The sequence below is a fragment of the Schistocerca serialis genome, chromosome 5 (genome assembly GCF_023864345.2).
Source record: "Schistocerca serialis cubense isolate TAMUIC-IGC-003099 chromosome 5, iqSchSeri2.2, whole genome shotgun sequence".
Classification (NCBI taxonomy): domain Eukaryota; kingdom Metazoa; phylum Arthropoda; class Insecta; order Orthoptera; family Acrididae; genus Schistocerca; species Schistocerca serialis.
The window spans coordinates 429505891-429530267 of NC_064642.1; the positions used below are offsets into that span (position 1 = coordinate 429505891).

General features: G+C 41.7%; 1 protein-coding gene across 1 annotated transcript in view; it reads right to left on the reverse strand.

Moving 5' to 3' along the window:
• Positions 1-24377, reverse strand: part of LOC126482312 (PHD finger protein rhinoceros) — a 246149-nt gene that overhangs the window by 102476 nt on the left and 119296 nt on the right. Inside the window, exons 12-13 of the mRNA XM_050106352.1 lie at positions 22292-22417; positions 1026-1495 (exon numbers count right to left, since the gene is read on the reverse strand). Coding sequence (XP_049962309.1) covers positions 1026-1495; positions 22292-22417 — 596 coding nt within the window. The remainder of the gene's footprint in view (positions 1-1025; positions 1496-22291; positions 22418-24377) is intronic.

The following is a 24377-nucleotide window of genomic DNA, read 5'->3' on the forward strand; positions in this document are numbered from 1 at the left end:
GATAATGACAGCTTCAGAAAATCAATAAATTTGCAGACGACTCACTCCAAGAATGCTACATGAACGTCTACATTTTTTGTCCAGAAAGCGTCAATGTAAGAGATCCTTTTTTAAATTCTCTCTCTCTCTCTCTCTCTCTCTCTCTCATACACACACACACACACACACACACACACACACACACACACACACAGTCATTTTTCATATATTTCCAGAAAGCGTCAATGTAAGAGATCCTTTTTTAAATTCTCTCTCTCTCTCTCTCTCTCTCTCTCTCTCTCTCTCATACACACACACACACACACACACACACACACACACACACACACACAGAGTCATTTTTCATATGTATCTCATTTCTTTTACCATGGAAAAGTTTTGAACACAATCTCTGGGGGACATCTGCTAGTCATTGTCTAATGCCTCGCACTATCAAGTCGACTGCTGCTTTCTGACCAGCCCAAACAAATAAGACACAGTCTGTCAAGCAACCAATCTGATGGTAAAGGCTGGAGAAACAAATATAGCCTACATCAGGTTGTCCACATTATGTAAAGATGCTGAAATCAGAAGGATCAGATTCATTCACAAAGACAAGAAAAACAAAATACACACAAGTGCCGAGAAACATTCTCCAAACATTGCTATGTAGTACACTAACCCCTAAGGGGACAAATTATAAGTTACTTGCATTCCACAACCATTACTTCAGGAGTATTATAGTAGGAGCCAAGTCTAAATTTCCCACTTTTCTTGGCGATTTCAAAACAAAAGTCATCATCAAATTCATGTAATTAATTAGTTCAATTTGCAATCTACTAGATGCATTCTGAAAAAGAATACGAAACGTAGAAGAAGTTTTGGATACAAATTTCCCTATGCACAATAAAAATGGGGGAGGGGGACTGGATTATGCTTAAACCTTCTTTATCATGACTGGAAAATTCAATTTTTAAAACTTTGAAATGATTCAAAAGTACATTTTTTATTTATAAGTTACAACAGAAATAAAAGCAACACCTCACCTTGAGGCACCGTATGGACCACTTCCAGCACGTCGCCTCTGGGCACCATTAAAGAAGTACAGCCGCTTGTATGGGTTTTCAGAAGACTGTGTTGGTGTTGTCTTCTTCACTAGTAGACCATTAACATCTGGTGGGCGTTCTGGTGGTGGTGGTGATGCATTGCCTGCAATTCTTGCCAGAAGAACTTCAAAATCAGCACAAGCTGCTGGTCCCTCAGACAAATGTAAGCCACCTGATGTGCTGCTTCTGTTTGGTACAGTAGCAGAAGATGATGGGAGATGCGAGTACAAACGGTCATAAATTGAGGGCGCATGGTTTGCTTCCAGAACTGCTGCCATCTCTTTTGTCTTCAGAGTGCATGAAGGATCACTCAGAACAGCAACTTGCTTGTGAAATGTCTGTTCACGCATGCGAAAAAATGATCTTGACAGTTTCTCCCGTCGACTTACCATGTAGCAGAGATTACGGACCTGTCAAAATAAAACATACATTCATTTTTATGACATATACCAAAATATCAAAGGGAAACAGGCATCATGTCAGAATTTAAGGGAACATTTGACTATGTTGTATTACAGTCTGAATCATCATAGTGTATATATGACTATAATAGTACACAGTGTGTGTGTGTGTGTGTGTGTGTGTGTGTGTGTGTTTGTTTCAAGGAAGGTAAAATTTCAATATTATTCAGAATGAAAATATGCTAAAGTATTTGAAATCTATGAGACAAAGTAGAAGGGAAGAAACTTAATAATTTAATTTAAAAAACAGCCTATAATGTTACATACATGTAAAACTGTGAAGGGAACCAGCAGAAGCACTGAAGGTGACAACCAATGTTGATGCCATATGAAACAGCAACTTATTGTATGGTGGTGGCAAAATGTGTGTGTGAATGGGACATGTTTTGTGTTACAACGAAACAGGTCAGGTAATGCATGTGATCACCCAATGTGAACAGCCCATCTCCTTTATGACATAAGTGGTCATGAATCCATCTGGTGTAAACTGTAAACTATCATAACCTGATTGAATTTCATTGCAGTCACCTCACATTGGAGTAGTGATCAGTATTTTGCGCTGGTTAAGTCAGAACAAGTTGTCAACAAAAAGAGAGAGAATCTTTACTGGTAGCAGAACCAGTTCTTAATTTTTAACTTTAAGAGTTTTGTTTGTGTCAGTTCCTTCTACCTCTGTCTGTTCAAATATAAGGCCTTACTGGCGGCGGAAAGATTTATTCGTGCCAGTCTTTTTGTTGTGCCCATCTACGACTCAGCATCTCTGCTATATGGTGAGTAGCAACTTTCCTTTTCATAATACTGTTAAATATTCTCCTTCTATTACCATCTGCTGATATCCCTTTCTTAATTAATTTTCTCATTTTTGTCAACATACACATTCTGCAAGCCGTTGCACAGTGTTATGACAGACGGTACTTTGTACCAATGCTAATTATTTCATCTCTTGTTACATCTGCGAATAGAATGAGGGAAAAACGATTGTCTCTATTCCCCTGTATGAGCCCAAATCTCCCTAATTTTGTTCTTATAGTTGTTAGTTGAAATAAATGTTAGAATTAGTATGATCATTCTGCAATTAGTTCCACATTGTGGTTTGCTAAATTTCCTCAGCACCATTCCACATAAAAAAGGTCTCTCCCCCTCCAACAGTCCCATCAAAGTTCAAAGAGCATATTTGTACTATTCTCACACTGACCAAACAACTGGACAACACATCTATCTAGCAGCACGTCTTTGAATTGCTTTTATGTCTCCCTTTAGTACAATCTGGTGGGAGCCCCATTACAAGCACTTAAGAGTACTCAAGAATGGGCTGCGCAATTGGTTTGCACATGGTCACTTTCATATGTGTACTATATTTCCCCAGAATTCTCCCATTAAATCTTCTCACAACTCATCTAACAATGGAAAATCCAGGATGGAATAATGACAATACTATGAATAGAATAAATTGCTACTCACCATATAGCGATGTTGACTCACAGATAGGCACAACAAAAAGACTGTCAAACAAGTAAGCTTTTGGCTAAAACTGACTTCATCAGAATTAAACAACATACACCCACACCCACACACACACATGCAAACGCAACTCACACATGCATGACCACAGTCTCTGTCTGCCGATGCCAGAATGTCTCTGGCCACAGCAGCCATGTGTGTGTGTGTGTGTGTGTGTGTGTGTGTGTGTGTCGCATTTGCATGAGAGTGTGTGTTTATGTTGTCTAATTCCAATGAAGGCCTTGTTGGCCGAAAGCTTACTTGTCTGACAGTCTTGTTGTTGTGCCTATCTGTAACTTCACATCTCTGCTATACAGGCTGATTCATGAAGATATGCGAATATTTTAATATGTTATTCTACAAGTAAAACTAAAGAAAAAAGTTCATATAAACAAAGGTCCGCAAATGTTTAGTTATGGAGCATTGGCTAGTAAAAGATTTTGGCTGAAATTGAGCAACTTTGCTAATATGAAGCCATCACAAAACTGTACGAGGTTCAAGTAAAGCACGATTTCCATTTATTTTGTTGTTTTTGTTCTGGAGAATCTAACAGAACATGCCCCACACATTTATCTGAATAGTTTTACAGAACATCCAGAGAAGCAAAGATTATTAGACAAGTAAATTTGTTTACTTTCCATAAAGAGTGTAGAAATGTTTATGTCATTGTTGGCAACCGTTAGTGAGTTGCTTCAGTCATTTCCAAACCTTGAAATGAGTTATTTTTCTGTACTGTTCAGTGAAAGAATATAATAACAACAGTGTATTTAAGTGAAATCACATAGTAACTGTTGTAGTTTGTAGATTATTTATGAGACAGGGATGCCTTTCAAATTTACAACAGAGCAATATGCTGATATGGTGTTTATTTATGGTAAATGTGATGGTAATGCTACGGCTGCAGTTAACGAATATCGCGTACATTATCCAACTCAGAGGATTCCGAACGCATAAACCATTAGTAGAGTATTTCGAATGTTACGGGAGACAGGTTCTCTACCTACTGTTCGTAATCAGTACAAGCACTCAATACATGAAGACGATGATGAGGATATTAAGGATGCTGTTCAACGTAGCCCGGGTACCAGTACACGACGTGTCTCTAAGGTATGGCGTGCACTGAAGTATAATAATCTGTATCCTTGCCATAAGCAAAAATTGCATCATTTACACCTGGGAGATCCTGCCCTTCGCTTGGAGTTGTGCAACTGGTTAAATACTAATCGGGAGTTACACAAATACATTTTATTTACTGACGAGGCACAGTTTACTCGAGATGATGTAAACAATTTACATAAAGAGCACATATGGTCTGAAGCAAACCCACATGCAACAGTGCAATGCAATTTCCATTAGCGATTTAGCGTAAATGTGTGGTGTGGTATGATCAACACACAATTTACTGGACCATTCATTTTCCCAGGACATCTAACTGGCACTGGCGAGACATACATACAATACCTTCAAGAAGATATGCCCTGCTCGCTCTAAGATGTTCCACTTGCTACGCGATTGCAAATGTATTTTCAACATGACGGCGCACCTCCATATTTCATCAACACTGTTACTACATATTTAAATGAACATTTTCTCCAGAAATGGATTGATCGTGGTGCTACATGTCTGTGGCCACCCAGAGCGCCCCATTTAACACCAATGGACTTTTGTGTATGGGGATGGATGAAAGACATAGTTTATGAGCCCAAAGTCAGTACATGTGAGGCATTACTAGCTTGCATTATGAATGCAGTAGACAAAATTAACAACCATCCCCTGAAATGAGCAAAAAAATCTGTTCATACACATGCAACTAAATGCACTGAACTTGGTGGAGACATTTATGAACATTCACTGTGAATGTATTGTGAAATTGTATGTATACTGTACAACTTCCTTAACATTGAGCTTTGTTTTTTCGGTTTAACATGAATTCACATGTGTTTTGGTATTAATAAAAGCAGATTATATTAACCATTTATACAGCTTCAGTTAACGTTATTACCATCATTTTTCCAAAATTAAATTCTCTACAACTTCTGTTGAAAACTTTGTGAAATTGTCTGGAATTAACAAATTGGGCCAAGTAGTTAATAAATTAAATATTTTACGAAATTGCTTCTTTGCTTCTCTGGATGTTATGGAATACTACTGCAGATACACATCTAAGACATGTTTCATTAGATTCACATCAGTAACAACAAAATAAATGGAAACCATGCTTTATTTTAACCTCATAGTTTTGCAATTACTTCATATTAGCAAAGTTGCTAATTTCTTGCCAATCTTTTATTAGCCGTAACTCCATAAATAAACATTTCGGACCTATGTTTATATGAACTTTTTTCCTTAGTTTTACTTGTAGAATAATGTATTAAAATATTTGCATCCTTTTCATAACACTACAACCCTTCTAATATACTACTTTCATTTCCAGATATTTCGCAACATTATGCTTAGATATTTAATCAATGTCTCTGAGCCTAAGAGCATACCATTAGCACTATATTTCAACATTACGGTAATGTCTCACCTACCCAAACATGTCAACTTTCATCTATCCACATTTAAAGCAACAAGCCATTGGCTGCACTAAATGGAACTTCTTTTAAAGTCTTCTTGACTATTTCAAAATAAACAATGGCATCATCGGTAAATAGTCACAGATTGCTGTCCACCCTTTTTGACAGATGATCTATGTGCTATCACAGTACCCAGGGGTTCTCCTGACTTTGATCCATGTTTCACAAAATTGTGTGGGTGAAATGGGTGAGCAGTGTTTTGCACATGCAATGCTTTCCAAATCCAAGTTGAGTTGCGAATAGAAGCTATTCTCTTACTAGGAAACTCACTGCATTTAAGCTTTGAATACAATTAAGGGCTCTGTAGCAGAATGATGCGAAGAATACTGTTCTATAATTTCATATAACAAAATCGAAATTCCTAGGTGGGATAACACATAATATAAGGGAAAGTAACCAGTCACCTACAGCAGACTGATGAAAGGTGCACACACATATTTAACAGAAATCAGTGTTTGTTAGCTTTCAAACTCTGGCTCTTTTTCTAGTAGAAAGTTCACACATTCACACACACAGGCACAAAGCCACCCAAACACACTCTACTGTGGCAACATCAATTACTGATTATCAATTACTGAGAGTGGTTGCCCGGGATTATGTACGTGTGGGAGATGGGACTGGATGAGGGGAAGGGATAGGAAAGGATGTAAGAGGCAAAGAGGGCATAATAGGGTAGTGCGAGGCAGAATTGAGAAAGCCAGATGACTCAGTGGTTGCACAACGTTACATAATGAGTTTTGAGAGGTATAGCATGTAAAAGATTAAGAGATACAGAAAGAGGGGGTGGGGTGGGGGGAGGAGGGGGAAGGGGAAGAGCGGAGGGAGAAGACAGTACATGACATGGATGGAGAAAAAGTATGGACAATGACAGAAGAGGAAAAGGAATAGGTAAGGCGAGACAGTGGGAAACAGGTTAACAGTTTGGTGTTGGCCATTCATGCAAGTAAATGGTTGGTTACTTCTCACACCCACATAGAACGCTGTACAACAGATATAAAACGTGGCTGCTTTCACAAATGGTCCTGGCTTCTACAGGATAGGAAATGCTTGTAATTGGATTGCGGTAGGACATGGTGAGTGGGTGTATGAGACAGGTTTTGCATCAGGATCATCCACAAGGCAATAGACCCATGGGGAGCAAGTCTGGGAGCAGGACTGGAATACGAATGGTCAAGGATATTCTGTAGGCTGGCTGGGCAGTGAAACATTACTTTGGGTGACGTGGTTTAGATGTCCCTCATCTCAGGGCACGACTAAAGGTAGCTGAAGGATGTGGTTGGTTGGATGTTTCAAGGTGGTCGGAGGAGTGCTGGCCAGCTGATAATTAACAGGTTTATTGGTTTCAGAGGAGGCGATGGCACGGAAGATCTGTTTATGGATGAGATGGACAGGATATTCTTTGTCAACAATGGCTCCGGTAAGTTACTGGTATATTTCAACAACTGCAGATACAGCATCTACGGGTGGGGAGGCTGCAAGGAAGGGACTTTTGGACACGGAAAAAGTGACAGCTGTCAAAGTGGTGATATTATTGGTGGTTGGTGCATTTGATATGAATAGACATTTTTGTCAAGCCATCTGAGAGATGGAAATTAGCATCGTGCTGAGTTGAAAAGGACAAGGTGAAGCTGATTTGGGAGTAGATGTCAAGGTTATGGAGGGAAGAACAAAGATTGTCCTTGCCATGAGTCTAGATCATGAAAATGTCATCAATAAATCTGAACCAGACGTGGGGTTTTAGAATCTCCCAAATGGTCGATAAAAAAGTAGACATAAGATGCTGCCATGCGAATACCCATGGCAGTACCATGGTTTTGTTTACTGATTTGGCCGTCAAAAGAAAATAAAAGTGGGTCAGAATGTGGTTGGCCATGAAAATAAGGAAAGAAGTGGTGTGTTTGGTTTATCAGGGGGATGCAGGGAAAGGTAGCATTCCCACAGCTTTAAGGTCATGGGCATAGGGAATGTTGGTGTACAAGGACATCACATCCACAGTGGCCAACAAGGAGTCTGGTGGTAATGGGGCAGAAAGTGTGGAAAAGAGATGGAGGAAGTGAGTGGTGTCTTGTATGTAGGATGGGAGGTTATGGACAACAGTTTGGAGGTATGATGCAGCAGAGGCAGAGGTTCGTTCTGTGGGAACATTGTAACCAGCCGCAATGGGAAAAATAGCAGGGAGACTTGTGGGGTTTGGAAAGTAGATAATAGGCAAGTTATTGGTGTGAGGAGGTTTGGGATGAACCTAAGGCCTTGAGGAGCTGCTTGAGGTCTTGTTGGACTTCTGGGAGGGGATCATCGCAGTAAGGTTTGTACAGAGAAGTGTCTGAAAAGTTGGCGGAGACCTCAGACAGTCACTGCAATTCATGACCACGGTGGTCAAGCCTTTTTTCATGGGAAGGGTGATAACGTCTGAATGGGTTTTCAGTTCATGGACAGCTGTGTGTTCTATAGGAGCAATGCTGGGTTCACTGGGGAGCAGTTTAGGGAAGGAAGGCAGGGCCAAAATACACTCCTGGAAATTGAAATAAGAACACCGTGAATTCATTGTCCCAGGAAGGGGAAACTTTATTGACACATTCCTGGGGTCAGATACATCACATGATCACACTGACAGAACCACAGGCACATAGACACAGGCAACAGAGCATGCACAATGTCGGCACTAGTACAGTGTATATCCACCTTTCGCAGCAATGCAGGCTGCTATTCTCCCATGGAGACGATCGTAGAGATGCTGGATGTAGTCCTGTGGAACGGCTTGCCATGCCATTTCCACCTGGCGCCTCAGTTGGACCAGCGTTCGTGCTGGACGTGCAGACCGCGTGAGACGACGCTTCATCCAGTCCCAAACATGCTCAATGGGGGACAGATCCGGAGATCTTGCTGGCCAGGGTAGTTGACTTACACCTTCTAGAGCGCACGTTGGGTGGCACGGGATACATGCGGACGTGCATTGTCCTGTTGGAACAGCAAGTTCCCTTGCCGGTCTAGGAATGGTAGAACGATGGGTTCGATGACGGTTTGGATGTACCGTGCACTATTCAGTGTCCCCTCGACGATCACCAGTGGTGTACGGCCAGTGTAGGAGATCGCTCCCCACACCATGATGTCGGGTGTTGGCCCTGTGTGCCTCGGTCGTATGCAGTCCTGATTGTGGCGCTCACCTGCACGGCGCCAAACACGCATACGACCATCATTGGCACCAAGACAGAAGCGACTCTCATCGCTGAAGACGACACGTCTCCATTCGTCCCTCCATTCACGCCTGTCGCGACACCACTGGAGGCGGGCTTGCACGATGTTGGGGCGTGAGCGGAAGACGGCCTAACGGTGTGCAGGACCGTAGCCCAGCTTCATGGAGACGGTTGCGAATGGTCCTCGCCGATACCCCAGGAGCAACAGTGTCCCTAATTTGCTGGGAAGTGGCGGTGCGGTCCCCTACGGCACTGCGTAGGATCCTATGGTCTTGGCGTGCATCCGTGCGTCGCTGCGGTCCGGTCCCAGGTCGACGGGCACGTGCACCTTCCGCCGACCACTGGCGACAACATCGATGTACTGTTGAGACCTCACGCCCCACGTGTTGAGCAATTCGGCGGTACGTCCACCCGGCCTCCCGCATGCCCACTATACGCCCTCGCTCAAAGTCCGTCAACTGCACATACGGTTCACGTCCACGCTGTCGCGGCATGCTACCAGTGTTAAAGACTGCGATGGAGCTCCGTATGCCACGGCAAACTGGCTGACACTGACGGCGGCGGTGCACAAATGCTGCGCAGCTAGTGCCATTCGACGGCCAACACCGCGGTTCCTGGTGTGTCCGCTGTGCCATGCGTGTGATCATTGCTTGTACAGCCCTCTCGCAATGTCCGGAGCAAGTATGGTGGGTCTGACACACCGGTGTCAATGTGTTCTTTTTTCCATTTCCAGGAGTGTAAAACAGAAGAAGTCTTGAAAGATTAGCAGGGGATGATTAAGTGGAAGGGAAGGATAATCACAGTTGAATGGAGACTGGAACTGTTTTAAATATGGTTCTGTGTGGGATTTTGGTTGGCTGTCGTCAGTGGGGTGTGTGGTGAAGAAACACAGGCTGTGTTGGAGGGACAATTTCCACCTGCATAGCTCAGAGAAACTTACGAATTCAAATGACACACATAGTGAAGCAGCTTCGAAGTCATCTGAGTTGTGGTGTGCAACATGTTCGGCAACTGGGTGGTCAAGTTTGTGGTTGGTCACAGTCTGGCAGTGGCCCTTCATTTTACTAGACAACTAGTTGCCTACCATGCCCACATAGAATGCTGCACAGTACCTGCAGCATAGCTGATATATAACACGTGGCTTTCATACATGGCCCTTCCTTTTTAGCACAGGAAATGCCTGTCACTAGGCTCCGGTAGGGGCAATGCGAGGGTGTGTGGAACAGCTCTTGCACCAAGGTGGTCCACAAGGGAATGACACGAGTGGTGCAAGATTGGGAGCAGGGCATTTTCTGTCTCTATATCTCTATCTATCTTCTCTGTTTCCACCCCTCGCCCCTTTTCTCTCACTTTCCTGTCTCCCTCTGCATCTCCACCACCCTCCCCCAATCTTCCTCCTCCTGTATTTGTTATATGCTCTACCCCCTTAGAATTCCTTTCACATAGTTGTGCAGCTGGTGAGTCACCTATATTTCCTGCTCCTGCCTCACACTACCCTCATATGTCCACCTTGCCTAATGTGTCCTCCTGTCCCCTCTCCCCGCATCCATCAATCAGGCAACTGCTGTCCATAATTAATAATCAGTGTTGCCTCAGTAGCGTGCATTTGGGTGTCTGTGTGTGTGAATGTGTGTAATTTCTACTAGAAAATGAGCTAGAGCTTGAAAACTAGTGAAAATGATTTTCTGTCAAGTGTGTCTATGTGCCACACATCAGTATGCCATAGGTGAGTGGTTGCTTTTTTCTTATTTTATGTATTGTTCTATAATTTTGTGCATTCACTATTTTCTCTTCTTACATGCAGGAATAACCTATGATTTTTCCAGCTGCTTAGGACTCTTCGCTGTGTGAGATATTCTTTGAAATGTGAAGTAAGAAAAGGCCAGTGGCAAACAATACTCTTTATAAAACTGAACTAGTGCCTTATTTGTTTTCAACTGACTCAGTTGCTTTTCAACATTTGGCATGCTTTTCCTCTGTCTTTTGTAACAATTACTTTCTCTAAAAAGAAAGTGTAAGCAGACAGAAGCATCAATGAGAGGGCAACTACTTTATACATATTGACATGCCAGTAGGTATTAGAGAGCATAAGTTTGAATTAAAGAATAATAGGGATGGAAATTGGTGAAGTCCTTTTGAAAGAAACCGTCCCAGCATTCATCTTAAGCAGTCTGGAGAAACCACGATAGAACTAAATCAGGATGGCTGGGTGGGGATTTGAACCATCGTCTTCCTAAATGCACGAATAGTGTCTTACAACTGTGCCACCTCACTTGGTCAGACCTAACAGTGGTGGTAATGTGTGCGAGATGAACATGTCACGGAACTGTCACATGGAACTGTCACGAGAAGACGGAGTATGAACAAAGGGAATTACAAGTCACCATGAGGCTGACAAGGCCCAATTGTTAAACCATGCTATTACCATGTATGCCTAACATTTTGATCACACAAGGCAATGTTATATCATTCAATGTACATGTAAAGAAAATCATGCATGTCATCAGCTGACAAAATTGTGTCACAAAAAGGAACAACCCCATACAAATTCTATTTTGGAGCTACGCCAGTGCAATGACTGACATTTAATGGTGCTGAGGGGAAGAGGAAACAGACTAACAACGTTAAGTGCCGGCAAACTGGAGTTGAATATTCCTTTATGATATGGGAAGTGGTCAGATAGGGAATGAGTATGAGTAGGCAACCTTTGATGGTCCTGTACTGCATCATTATCATCCTACATCAACTTGTTTTACATCTGGCGAGGCAACACATCGGTTTCCTTTCATACACGAAACATGTGGATACTAAAAGCCTGCATGATGTGGCATTCATTATAGCCAGCAAAATGTCTTGATCTGTTTCTAGAAGTGCTGTATCCTGCTACTAGTGTGTGTGTGTGTGTGTGTGTGTGTGTGTGTGTGCTTGTGCGTGTGTGTGTGTGTGTGTGTGTGTGTGTGTGTGTGTGTGTGTGTGTGTGTGCACACTTGAATCAGCCATGAACTGTATCAGTGCAGGCTGGTCATTGGAGGCCGCCTATGGAAGGCGTGCATGTGACGCGGTCTCCGCCATGCTATCTGCGGCGATTCGCACCTATGTACATATGTGCAGAACAGAGCTAATTGGCTTTCCATACTACTCTAGCTTGTATCGTGCACATCAGTTGTACTGTGTCGTATAGAGCCTCAAGCGGCTTTACCGTTATTGTTCAGAAGTTATGAATAAAGCGATATTTGTGTGACTTCAGTCGGTTTGTGTATTACTTGGTTACTATACCATCGGTGACAAGGACGGGATGGTTTCCCTGGGTGTTATCTTTTAAGCACCGTTTCATCAGATTTATCTATTATGGACACTGTGCAACTGGCCCTGACTGAACAGCTTACTTTGGCTGTGACAGGGACTTGTTTCATTGGTCTATCCACCCCCTTTTCCTCTGTATGATGATTCAGAGGAGGATTGGGAAGCTTACAAAAAAAGACTGAGAGAGCACTTTTTGGCTCTTGGGTTGACAAACTCGACTTTGTGCAAAGCTTTCTTCCTCTCATAGATTCCACCTAAGGTGTATCAATTACTGTGTCAGCTTGCTCCTTTACATGAACCAATGGCTCTTACTTTTGATCGCACATGCAGTTTATTGTCCAACTAGTATCACAAACGAACACACGTCACAGCAGTGTGAGTAATTGTACTGATACTGCAAGAAACGTAACCAGTCATACATGGCCTGGGCAGATGAACTTCACAGCCTTAGCCACAAGTGTCTATTTGTGGCTGATGGCCGTAGCGGCTCTTAAGCAGACTCCATAAAGTGCAATGCAATTATCTGTTTAGCTCTGGACAAGGAAGTGCGCAAGAAGGCTTTACTCTGTGAAAACCTCCCTGTTTGCAGAAGTTCTGCAAACAGCATAATCTTTTGAAGCTTCTCAGGAAGTGGGTGACCAAACTGAAGCATGAGGTAATGTGGCAGTGGTCTCAAGATGTGCCCACTAGGAAAACAGACAGCCTGCATGAGGAAGTGGCATTGGTGAACATGTGAGTCCAGAGATGAGCTGACCAAGATTGAGCCAAGCAGCCGCGATTGCCACAGCAACAGTGTCAGCATTCTCTGTTTCTGTCTTGCCTTTCTGTTTTGTCCAGCACGAATGTTAGGCATATCATAAATGCTGGGCTAATTGTAATGCTTGCCAGAAGAAAGACCACATCACCTTCCATGTGTCATTCACCAAAGATTGCTCAGGATATGAATGTGAAAGTGAACTGTGTGACTCCAGTGCTTTTGACTTCTCTCAACTTGTTTATCAAGTTAATTGTTTTACACCAAGCACTTTGGCAACAAGTCAACAAAGGTGCTGCAGTGATACCGAATTCTCAAATGTATGTGAGTTTAGGCTGCTGTCTCTTACAAGTCAGTTGTTTGTTCCATTACATTTTTGATGGTTGCTGATGCCTGGGTTGAGAACTTGTTTCGGATGGATGCATTTCAGGCATTTGGATTTTCTATCACTGGAGCAGTTCACTTTATGTTCAATCAGGTACCATTTTCTCAATTTGAAACACTTTGTGAGGAGTGTTTGGACTTGTTTTCAGAAGGTACAGAATGTGCAACAAATTTCTCTGCTCATATTTCTTTGAAATCCATGGCTCGGCCTCATTTTTGTCATGCGCATCCTGTTCATGTCACTCTGAAAGATCAGGTGAAAGCAGAACTGGACACCACTGGGAAAATTTCGTCACTGTGGCAACTTCAGTACAACTGTCACCATGCAGTTAATTGTGGATATGCACCCTCTCTCACTCCATGAGGAACTGGTGGCATATTGGGTGGCCAGTACCTTTCTAAAACTGATTTGTCTGTAGCATATCTGCACATCCCTGTAGATGAAGAGTCTCGGTGAGTTCTGATTTTGAGTACTACTTTTGGTTCCTATCAATATTTGCGCCTTCCTTTAGCTATGGCTAATGCCCCTGCTATTTTCCAACAATTTTTAGAGCAACTGACTGTGACTGGCCCGTGTTGCATTAATTATCTGTTGTCGGGGGCTCCTCCATGGCTGATCATTTGAAAAATTTGTGCACTTTGTTTCTTGTCTTACAGTCCACTATTTTACAGCATAATCTCATGAAATCTCAGTTTTTTCAACCATTTGTTGTTTATTTGGGGTCTGAAGTCTTGCAGGTTGGGGTTCATCCTCTGCCAGAACACATCTCCACTGTTATGTCGACACCTCGGTCCATGTCCACGAAAGAGCTTAAGATTTTCCTAGGGGAAGATAGGCTACTAGCGTAAATTCCTACTGGGGGTGGCCATATTAGCCCACCCATTGCATGCCTTGTTATGCAAAAATGTACCTTTTTTGCTGGATCCTGGATTTCGAAAATGCTTTTCAAATGTTGAAATCCAAACTACTTTTGGCCCCTTGTTTAGCTATGTTCTCTCCAGACCAGCACATAGTTTTTGGCAACGACACTTCACAGTACGGCCTCAACGTGGTCCTAGCACTCTGATATGCCGATGGCTTGAACATCCTGCTGCTTTTACCTTTAAATCTCTCACTCCAGCCCAGCAGCGTTACTCTCAGGTGGAAAGAGGGGCTCTTGTCATATTCTATGCTCTCCAGAAATTTAATTTTTTTTTTTTAACTTCCAAGTTTCACCTTATTACTGGCCATAAGACCTTGGTTTCCTTGTTTAATCCTCACATTTTCACGCCCAACGAGGCAGCACACCACCTACAACTCTGGGCACTGTTTTTGTCTCGCTACAATTTTTAAATCCAGTTTCAAGGCACATCTAAAACAGCCAATGTGGACACACTGTTCCGTCTTCCTGTGGGTCCTGGACCCAACATTGATTGTGAAGAATTGCTTTGCTTCCATCTTTATATTGAAACACAGGCCACGGTAGAAAGTTTCCCAACAACAAGCTCACAAATAGCAACTCCCATTACTGCTGACCCAGTTCTCAACCGGGTGGTTAGGTTTGTTCATCAGGGCTGGCCAGATAAACCACCAAGTCAGGCTTTGGACCCATTGCTTAACCATTTTTCTTATCAGCTCTCTGTTTTTGATAGTGTTTTGCTGCCAGTGCCATTGGAGAATTTCATGCACTAAACTGTTAGCTGGGGAGACATGTTTTTTGGCCTGAGAGTGATGGAGGAATTGTCTGTTTCATCGCGGTTTGTGAGCAGTGAGCCTGACAACAGGCAGCTCCCATGGCACCTCTGTCCTCCCTAGCCCGCTCCACACCAGCCATGACTTTGCAGGTTCCTTCTTGAAATTCCTATTGACTCTTGGTAATGGGTGCATTTTCGTGGTTTCCTTATATTCTCCATTGTTTCTTGACATCAGCTGAGGCCATAATAAATATGCATTTGAGGGTTTTTTCTATCGAGGGGTCACCTTGTAATTTAGTTTCCAATAATGGACTCCAGTTCATCTCTCACACGAAGCAATTGTTTTGTTCCCATCACAGCATTCATCACATTTCAGCTCCACCATTCCACCTTCAATCAAATAGCAAGGCACAATTGACTATTGTGTGCATTCTAGTCCAAAATGAAAAAGTTTGGTGTAGATTCTTTGCTGGATGACGCTCTTCTCCATTTCGCTTCATACCTATGGGGGAGCAGAGCCTGACTGACATGTTTCATGGCTGGCAGCCACGCACACTCTCCCACCTTCTGCAGCCTGCGCCTCACCAGCTGTAGTCACGTTCGTCCAGCCACATTGTGCTGGATTTGCCATGTGGACACAAGGATTTGGTCAACAGCTCCAATGGATACTGGCCACTGTTGTCCGTAGCCAGGGATGCTGCCTTTGTGACATCTGTATGACCGACGGGGTGGTGATGCACTACTCTGACTGGTTGTGCCCCACTCGGCACCAGAAGCTACCGGTTTGCACATTGGCACATCAGTTGTTCTGTCTCTTGTGGAGTCCCGAGAGGCTTTTCCATTATTGTTCAGAAGTTATGAATAAGACCATATTTGTGTGACTTGCATCAGTTGTGGGTAATACTTGGTTACTACAAGGAGAATATGCGGAATTAATTTATAAGCTAGCTCTGAATTAATGGCAGTCTCCAATATAAGACTGCAAACTGCAATACGTTTTGGCCACCTTGCATTAATTGTGATGGTGGTGCAACTGGTGGTTGTGTGATTCTCTACTAAATCACATAAGTACATAGTCCAGACCCAGAGAAGTTTTGCACCCAGTAACATGGTATATGATGTGACTTTTTTTTAATACAATCTCTTAAATTCCCATCAAATTCATATACATGGCTCACTGTTCAATGGGTAGTCATATATTAATCTCTGCTTGGGTATTAAAAATAAAATAAATGCTTGGAGCTTCACGGCATTTGCATGGTGGAAAAGAAGACTATGAAGGTCACGTTGAGCCAGTCAGCTTTGTTTTGCAGTCATCAACTTGTAAAAAGCAAGTGACTGAAATGCATGGTGTTACTGTGTCTCCCATCAGTTGTGTGGTATGCTTTGTCATTCACTTCCTACACACGAGTCAATGCCCCCAAGATTCATCATTGACTGCATCGTGAGTACGGGGATGGAGTTATGAGTGATGGTGCAGTGAAGGAATGGTGCAGAAAATTCAAGTTCGGTGCACAGATGTGCATGATAAAAGTGATCAAGGAAGACTTTCAGATGAGACTGATGAAGTTGTGCAACATATTGGCAAAATCAAACTTATGAGACATTAGTTCACAATTTTTGAACTTTCTGAAGATGTGCCTTCGATTTCAAGGACAGCCTTCTTTGTCTTTGTCACAGAGAGGTTAGGTTACTATGTCTTGTGAATGACAAGTACCAAATGTTTAACCAATGTTCACAAAACTGAAAGAATGGGCTCAGTCTGACAGCCATTCAGCACTGAAAAGGGGGACAAGTTTCTGAACAGAATCATGACTGGAAAAATGATATAGGTGCAGTATATGAATGCTGAAACAAAGAAACAGTCCAAACAGTGGATGCACACTCAGTAACCCAATAAAACTAAAAAATTAAAATAGGTATGGTCAAACCATAAAATAATGGCTTATGTTTTTTGATATTGCAGAGGAATTTTGGCAACAGATTCCATGAGAGTAACATATGAGAGTACTGTGACATCTCAGGTTTATTGTGAGACACTTATAAAAATCCAAAAGTCAATCCAAAACATGGTGCAGGATGATTATCAAAGGAATCATTTCCCTTCACGACAATGCACAACCCCGTAATGCGAATCGAACGAAAGAAAAACTCAGACTTCCGAGTGAATTTCACCTCTTCCCCAAGATGAAGGTCTGTCTGCTAATCATAACTTCACAACCAATGATGAGCTTAAGGATGCTGTTAATATCTCGCTAAAGCACCAGGCAACACCATTCAATGATGAGGGGATAAAGAAGCTGGTAACCAGGTACAACAAATGTAGGAATTTGGGTGGTGGCTTTGTGGACAAGTAATGTTAGCATCCTACATCCACATGACCCTTCTTACTACAGTTTAATCTTTGTCTCCATCTGCCATTTTTAACCCCTGCACTTCCCTCCAGTAACAAGGAAACTAGTCCTTGATGCCTCAGGATGTGTACTGATTTTCATTCTGGTTGTGGTACAAATTGCTTCATAATCTAACCATCTAATCTTCAGCATTGTTCTATAGTACTGGCATGTCAATGGATTCATTGCTGGGGGTACAGATAAATAGTCAAGCAAAATAATTTTGAATACATTCTCTGAAAACTGCCTTCAGCAGCTAACTGGGCAGCTTACATGCAATGGAAATATCTTGGGCCTCATAGCTACAAGTAGGCCAGACCTTATCAACAATGTCAGTATAGAAACGGGATTAGTGATCATGATGTCATATTATAGCAACTATGTGTGAAAATTAATAAATCAGAACAACACAGCTAGGAGAGTATTTCTACTAGATAGTGTAGATAAGTAGTTGTTAGCATCTCACTTAAACAGTGAACTGACACCACTTAGTTCCAGTAAATTGGATGTAGAGGAATTATGGACAAAGTTTAAGCAGATTGTAAATTGTGGTCTGGAGAGTTGTGTGTCTAGTAAGTGGATGGAGGATGGAAAAGATCTACCATGTTTTAATAACAAAATTCAGAAGATGCTGAGGAACCAGAGGCTGTTGCACTCTCAATTCAAAAGGGAATGCACAATGACAAAAATAAAAGTTAGTAGAGATTCATTTGCCTGCGAGAAGATCTATGTGCAAAGCATACAACTACCACAGACACACCTTAGTAACTGGTTTGGTAGAGAACCTGAGAAAATACTGGTCTTATATAAAATTGCTAAGCTGGTCTAAGGCTTTCATTCAGTCCCTTGTTGACCTGTCAGATGTGGCGGCTGAAGACTGCAAAACAAAAGCTGAAGTTTTAAATCTCACGTTCATGAAATCATTCACACAGGAGAATCATACAAACATAATGCCATTTGACCATCGCACAGACTCCCATATGGGCGACACAGTAATAAGCATCCCTGGTGTAGACAAATAAATGGAAGACCTGAAGGCAAATAAATCACGAGGTCTGGATGGAATCCCAATTCGGTTTTACAAAGAGTACTGTATGGCACTGGCCCCTTACCTAGCCTACATTTAGCATGAATCTCTCGCCCAGCACAAAGTCCCAAGCGAATGGAAAAAAGCATAGATGAGACCAGTATATAAGAAGGGTAAAAGAGCAGACATGCAATATTACAGACCAATATCATTAACTTCAGTTTGCTGCAGGATCCTTGAACATATTCTTTGTTTGAATATAATGAACTTTCTTGAGACTGAGAAGCTGGTCACAAATCAGCACAGTTTTAGAAAACATCTCTCATGTAAAACTCAGCTTGCCCTTTTCTCATGATATACTGCAAACTACGGATGAAGGGCAATAGGCAGATTCCATATTTCTAGATTTCTGGAAAGCATTTGACATGGTGCCCCAATCCAGGCTGTTAATGAAGGTACCAGCATATGGAATAAGTTCACAGATATCCGAGTGGCTCGAAGACTCCTCAAATAATAGAACCCAGTATGTTATCCTCGACAGCAAGTGTTTATCAGACACAAGGGTGTCATCAGGAGTGCCCTAGGGAACGGTGACAGAACCACTGTTGTTTTCTACATGTTGTTGTTGTTGTTGTGGTCTTGTCCTGAGACTGGCTTGCTGCAGCTCTCCATGCTACTCTATCCTGTGCAAGCTGCTTCATCTCCCTGTAACTACTGCAACCTACATCCTTCTGAATCTGCTTAGTGTATTCATCTCTTAGTCTCCCTGCCCTCCAATACTAAATTGGTGATCCCTTGATGCCTCAGAACATGTCCTACCGATACCTTCTACTAGTCAAGTTGTGCCACAAATTTCTCTTCTCCCCAATCCTATTCAATACCTCCTCATTAGTTATGTGATCTACCCATCTAATCTTCAGCATTCTTCTGTAGCACCACATTTCAAAAGCTTCTATTCTCTTCTTGTCCAAACTATTTATCGTCAATGTTTCACTTCCATACATGGCTACACTCCATACAAATACTTCCAGAAACGACTTCCTGACATTTAAATCTGTACTTGATGTTAACAAATTTCTCTTCTTCAGAAACGCTTTCCTTCCCATTGCCAGTCTACATTTTATATCCTCTCTACTTCCACCATCATCAGTTATTTTGCTCCCCAAATAGCAAAACTCCTTTACTACTTTAAGTGTCTCATTTCCTAATCTAATACCCTCAGCATCACCCGACTTAATTCGACTACATTCCATTATCCTCGTTTTACTTTTGTTGATGTTCATCTTATATCCTCTTTTCAAGACACTATCCATTCTGTTCAACTGCTCTTCCAAGTCCTTTGCTGTCTCTGACAGAATTACAATGTCATCGGCAAACCTCAAAGATTTTATTTCTTCTCCATGGATTTTAATACCTACTCCAAATTTTTCTTTTGTTTCCTTCCCTGCTTGCTCAATATACACATTGAATAACATTGGGGAGAGGCTACAACCCTGTCTCACTCCCTTCCCAATCACTGCTTCCCTTTCATGTCCCTCGACTCTTATAACTGCCATCTGCTTTCTGTACAAATTGTAAATAGCCTTTCGCTCCCTGTATTTTACCCCTGCCACCTCCAGAATTTGAAAGAGAGTATTCCAGTCAACATTGTCAAAAGCTTTCTCTAAGTCTACAAATGCTAGAAACGTAGGTTTACCTTTCCTTAATCTAGCTTCTAAGATAAGTCGTAGGGTCAATATTGCCTCATGTGTTCCTATATTTCTACGGAATCCAAACTGATCTTCCCCAAGGTCGGCTTCTACTAGTTTTTCCATTCGTCTGTAAAGAATTCGTGTTAGTATTTTGCAGCCGTGACTTATTAAACTGATAGTTCGGTAATTTTCATATCAGTCAACACCTGCTTTCTTTGGGATTGCAATTATTATATTCTTCTTGAAGTCTGAGGGTATTTCGCCTGTTTCATATATCTTGCTCACCAGATGGTAGAGTTTTGTCAGGACTGGCTCTCCCGAGGCTGTCAGTGGTTCTAATGGAATGTTGTCTACTCCCGGGGCCTTGTTTTGACTCAGGTCTCTCAGTGCTCTGTCAAACTCTTCACGCAGTATCATATCTCCCATTTCATATTCATCTACATCCTCTTCCATTTCCATAATATTGTCCTCAAGTACATCGCCCTTGTATAGACCCTCTATATACTCCTTCCACCTTTTTGCTTTCCCTTCTTTGCTTAGAACTGGGTTTCCATCTGAGCTCTTGATATTCATATAAGTGGTTCTCTTATCTCCAGACGTCTCTTTAATTTTCCTGTAGGCAGTATCTATTTTACCCCTGGTGAGACAAGCCTCTACATTCTTACATTTGTCCTCTAGCCATCCCTTTCTACATACATAAATGATTTGGCAGAGAGGGTGGACAGCAATTCGCAGTTATTTGCTGATGATGCTGGGTGTATGGTAAGGTGTCGAAGTTGAGTGACTGCAGGAAGATACAAGATGACTTAGACAAAGTTTCCAGTTGATGTGATGAATGGCAGCTAGCTCTAAATGTGGAAAAATGTAAGTTAATGCAGATGAGTAGGAGGAACAAACCTGTAATTTTTGGATACAGTATTACTAGTGACCTGCCTGACACAACCAAGTCGTTTAAATATCTGGTTGTGATGTTGCAAAGTGCTATGAAATGGAACAAGCATGTGAGAACTGTGGTAGTGAAGGCAAATAGTCAACTTCAGTTTATTGGGAGAATTTTAGGAAAGAGCGGTTCATCTGTACAGGACACTGCATATAGTACTCTGGTTGCACCATATTCTTGAGTACTGCTCAAGTGTTTGGGATGTGGACAATATCTGGTTGAAGGAAGACATTGAAACAATTCAGAGGTGTGCTGCCAGCAGGTTCGAACGACACGTAAGTGTTACGGAGATACTTCGGACACTCAAATAGGAATTCCTGAAGGCAAGGCGATGTTCTTTTCGAGAAACACTATTGAGAAAATTTAGAGAACCGGCATTTGAAGCTGACTGAGAAACAATATTACTGCCACAAACATACATTGTGTGTAAGGACCATGAAGATAAGATATGAGAAATTAGGCCTCTCACGGAGGCATTTAGACAATTGTTTTTTCCTTGCTATATTTGCGAATGGAATAGGAAAGGAAATGAATAGTAGTGGTACAGGGTACCCTCCACCGCGCACCATATGGTGGCTTGCAGAATGTAAATGTAGATATAGATTTCAAATGTCAATTCTCTTCTTGTCAGTAGTGTTTATAATCCAAGTTTTATTTCTTTTCATGCCTACATTCCAGACAAATGCACTCTGAAAAGAGTCTCTAACACTTAAAGTTATATTAGATGTTAACATATTGCTCTTTTCCACAAAATCTTTTCTTACCAAGTAATATGCACAGTTGCAAGATACTAATATGAACTATTAACAGGTGAGTGGAAAGACTGGTAGAAACTAACCTTAGCGAACAACAGTTTGGGTTCCAGAGAAATGTACAGACACATAAGACAATATTGACCCTATGACAAGATAACACAGGAAAAAAGGAGGAATTTTCCGTTTACAGCATTTGTGTGTTTAGAGAGAGATTTTGACAATGTTCATGGCAATACAGAGATTTTCTGTCACCTACATACCTGTTGATATTTTACATTTCAGTAACAGATTAATATCATCAAGCCATTCAACATCACATTTTGAACTAAGCCTTAAATCTGCTACCATATATTGAGATGACATTGCCTCATTCCCGGTAGTTCTGTGTACAGTTAATATAAAAGTTAATGAACGTAATTCACTAACAGGCAGACATGTTCATATCAAGGCAAATACTTCAGTCCTCACTTAAGGCCTAAACCACCACATAGTACACTATAATTACAGTACAAGTGTGTGATGTATATTAGCTGTGCAATGAATAAACATACCCTTTCGAGATCTTGCCGAAGTTGCACAAACATCTTCATCTTTTCCAAGTCTGCCTGCTCCTGTTGCCGTGATAATATGTCAACATCTTCAGACTTAGGTGGAAGGAGAGGTTTGTTGAATGCAGCCTGTTCATAAAGAAGAATTCAAATAAAGTAACTATCACAAACATAAAATATTAGAAATCTACTTACAGCACCATACCTACGTGATTAGCAGATATAGGCTAAATATACTAAACATACACTAAAAGGCAAATAACTGGTACTAAATTTAATGAAATGCAGCGTAAGCATTAATGATATTAAAATCAAACATGGAATTCAAATAAAAGGTTATGGGAACAATTTTATAGTCCATTGACTTTTTCATTGTGATATACTCCCTATAAACAGCCATTAATATGAAAGTCATAGTCTTAATAGCATTAGAAGCAAATACAAATGAAATCCCAAAATGAAAAATAATGGAAACCAGTTTGCAATGACAGTTATTACTATGGATTCTATGGGTCACTGCCATATAACTACAAGCCACAAGTTGAACATAAGAAGGATAAGGAGGAGGAGGAGGAGGAGGAGGAAAACGCAAGGGCAAAACGAAATTTCTCAGCCTGCCTCAGTGATAATGATACTAATTAAACAATATAGCAGAGATGGCTTCAGCTGCCAGAGCCTGTGGTCATATCTGGTGAGGTGCACTTCCGCGCGTGTGTGTGTGTGTGTGTGTGTGTGTGTGTGTGTGTTTTGTCTATTTTCAATAAAGGCCTTGCTGGCCAAAAGCTCAGTTTCCAACAGTCTTTCTGTTGTGTCTTGTGTCTATCTGTAACTCGGCATCTCCACTATATGGTGAGTAGTGACTATCCTTTTCATAACAGATATATTCCATCCTGGACTTCCCATTGTTTGATACCAATTAAATTTTGTTTTTGTTAAGTTAGTACATATTTTGCAGCAATCCATTGCGTCAACACAATCTGTGAAATAGTTTAATTACATGGTTCAAAAGTAGTCAGTTTGTGTGCATTTTGTTCAAATAGATAAACAGGAATACTGTGCTACCATAAAACCCTGTTTTGTATAGTTTGGCAACAAAAATTCACCAGCATTGATGAGGGTATTATGTCCCCCTGTCCTTGACAATGCCGCTAGCCAACACTATCTCTCCCAATGTCTTACAACTCCAAACATAGCACTTCATATTGTAGTCCATCCACCTCACCTACCACTAAACCCTTGCTACATGGGCCTATGGAAGTCCAATAGCAAGATCTGTTTGATGCACACAACCAGCACATCCCTACTCCAGTACTGTCACAGACAAATCCTATCTTATCCTATCAGAGGCAGGGCAATCTGGAAATGCAGTCATACGATATATCAGCTCAGATGTCACTTCTGCACATCATTTTATGCAGGCAAGACCAGCTTTCCAAGGTCAAACTGTGGCCAATATCCGAGATCATCACCCAGTGGCAGAACATGATCCTGAGCACAATATGCTAAACTTCAATGTCATCAACATCCTTCGACCTGCCTCAACTATATGAAATATTTAGCCATTAATTGCCCTTGCAACACATCTTTCTGATCTCATAAACCTCCTGGCCTCATCTTAGCTAGCATCTGTCTCACATCCACCTCCACCCCTTTCTCAGAACCCCAATCTCACTCATCCCACATTCCCACCTGCTTTTTACAGTCATTCTCTCCTCTGTTCTCTCACACACTACTAATCAATTCCTCCATCTCAGTGTGTGCTGTGCACGGCTCCCTCACCTGAAGCCAGAAAAAGCTCACTGGTGCCAAATTCTTATCCCCTACTGCCTCTCCCTCCCAGTCACCTGCAAACTTTCCCAAACTCTCACTCCCGTTAACAGCCTCTTGTATCCCTTCATCCTTTCCCACCTATCGCCTCAACTATAAGATGTATTGTTTATCCCTTTCATTTTTTATATTTCACTAATGACTTTCTATTACCCTACTGGCTTCACAGACACTTAACATGGAAGAATGTAGTATATTTTACATCATAAATTAAGTATGTTATAGTTTTGTACAAGACAGATGAATTTCACAAAAATACACG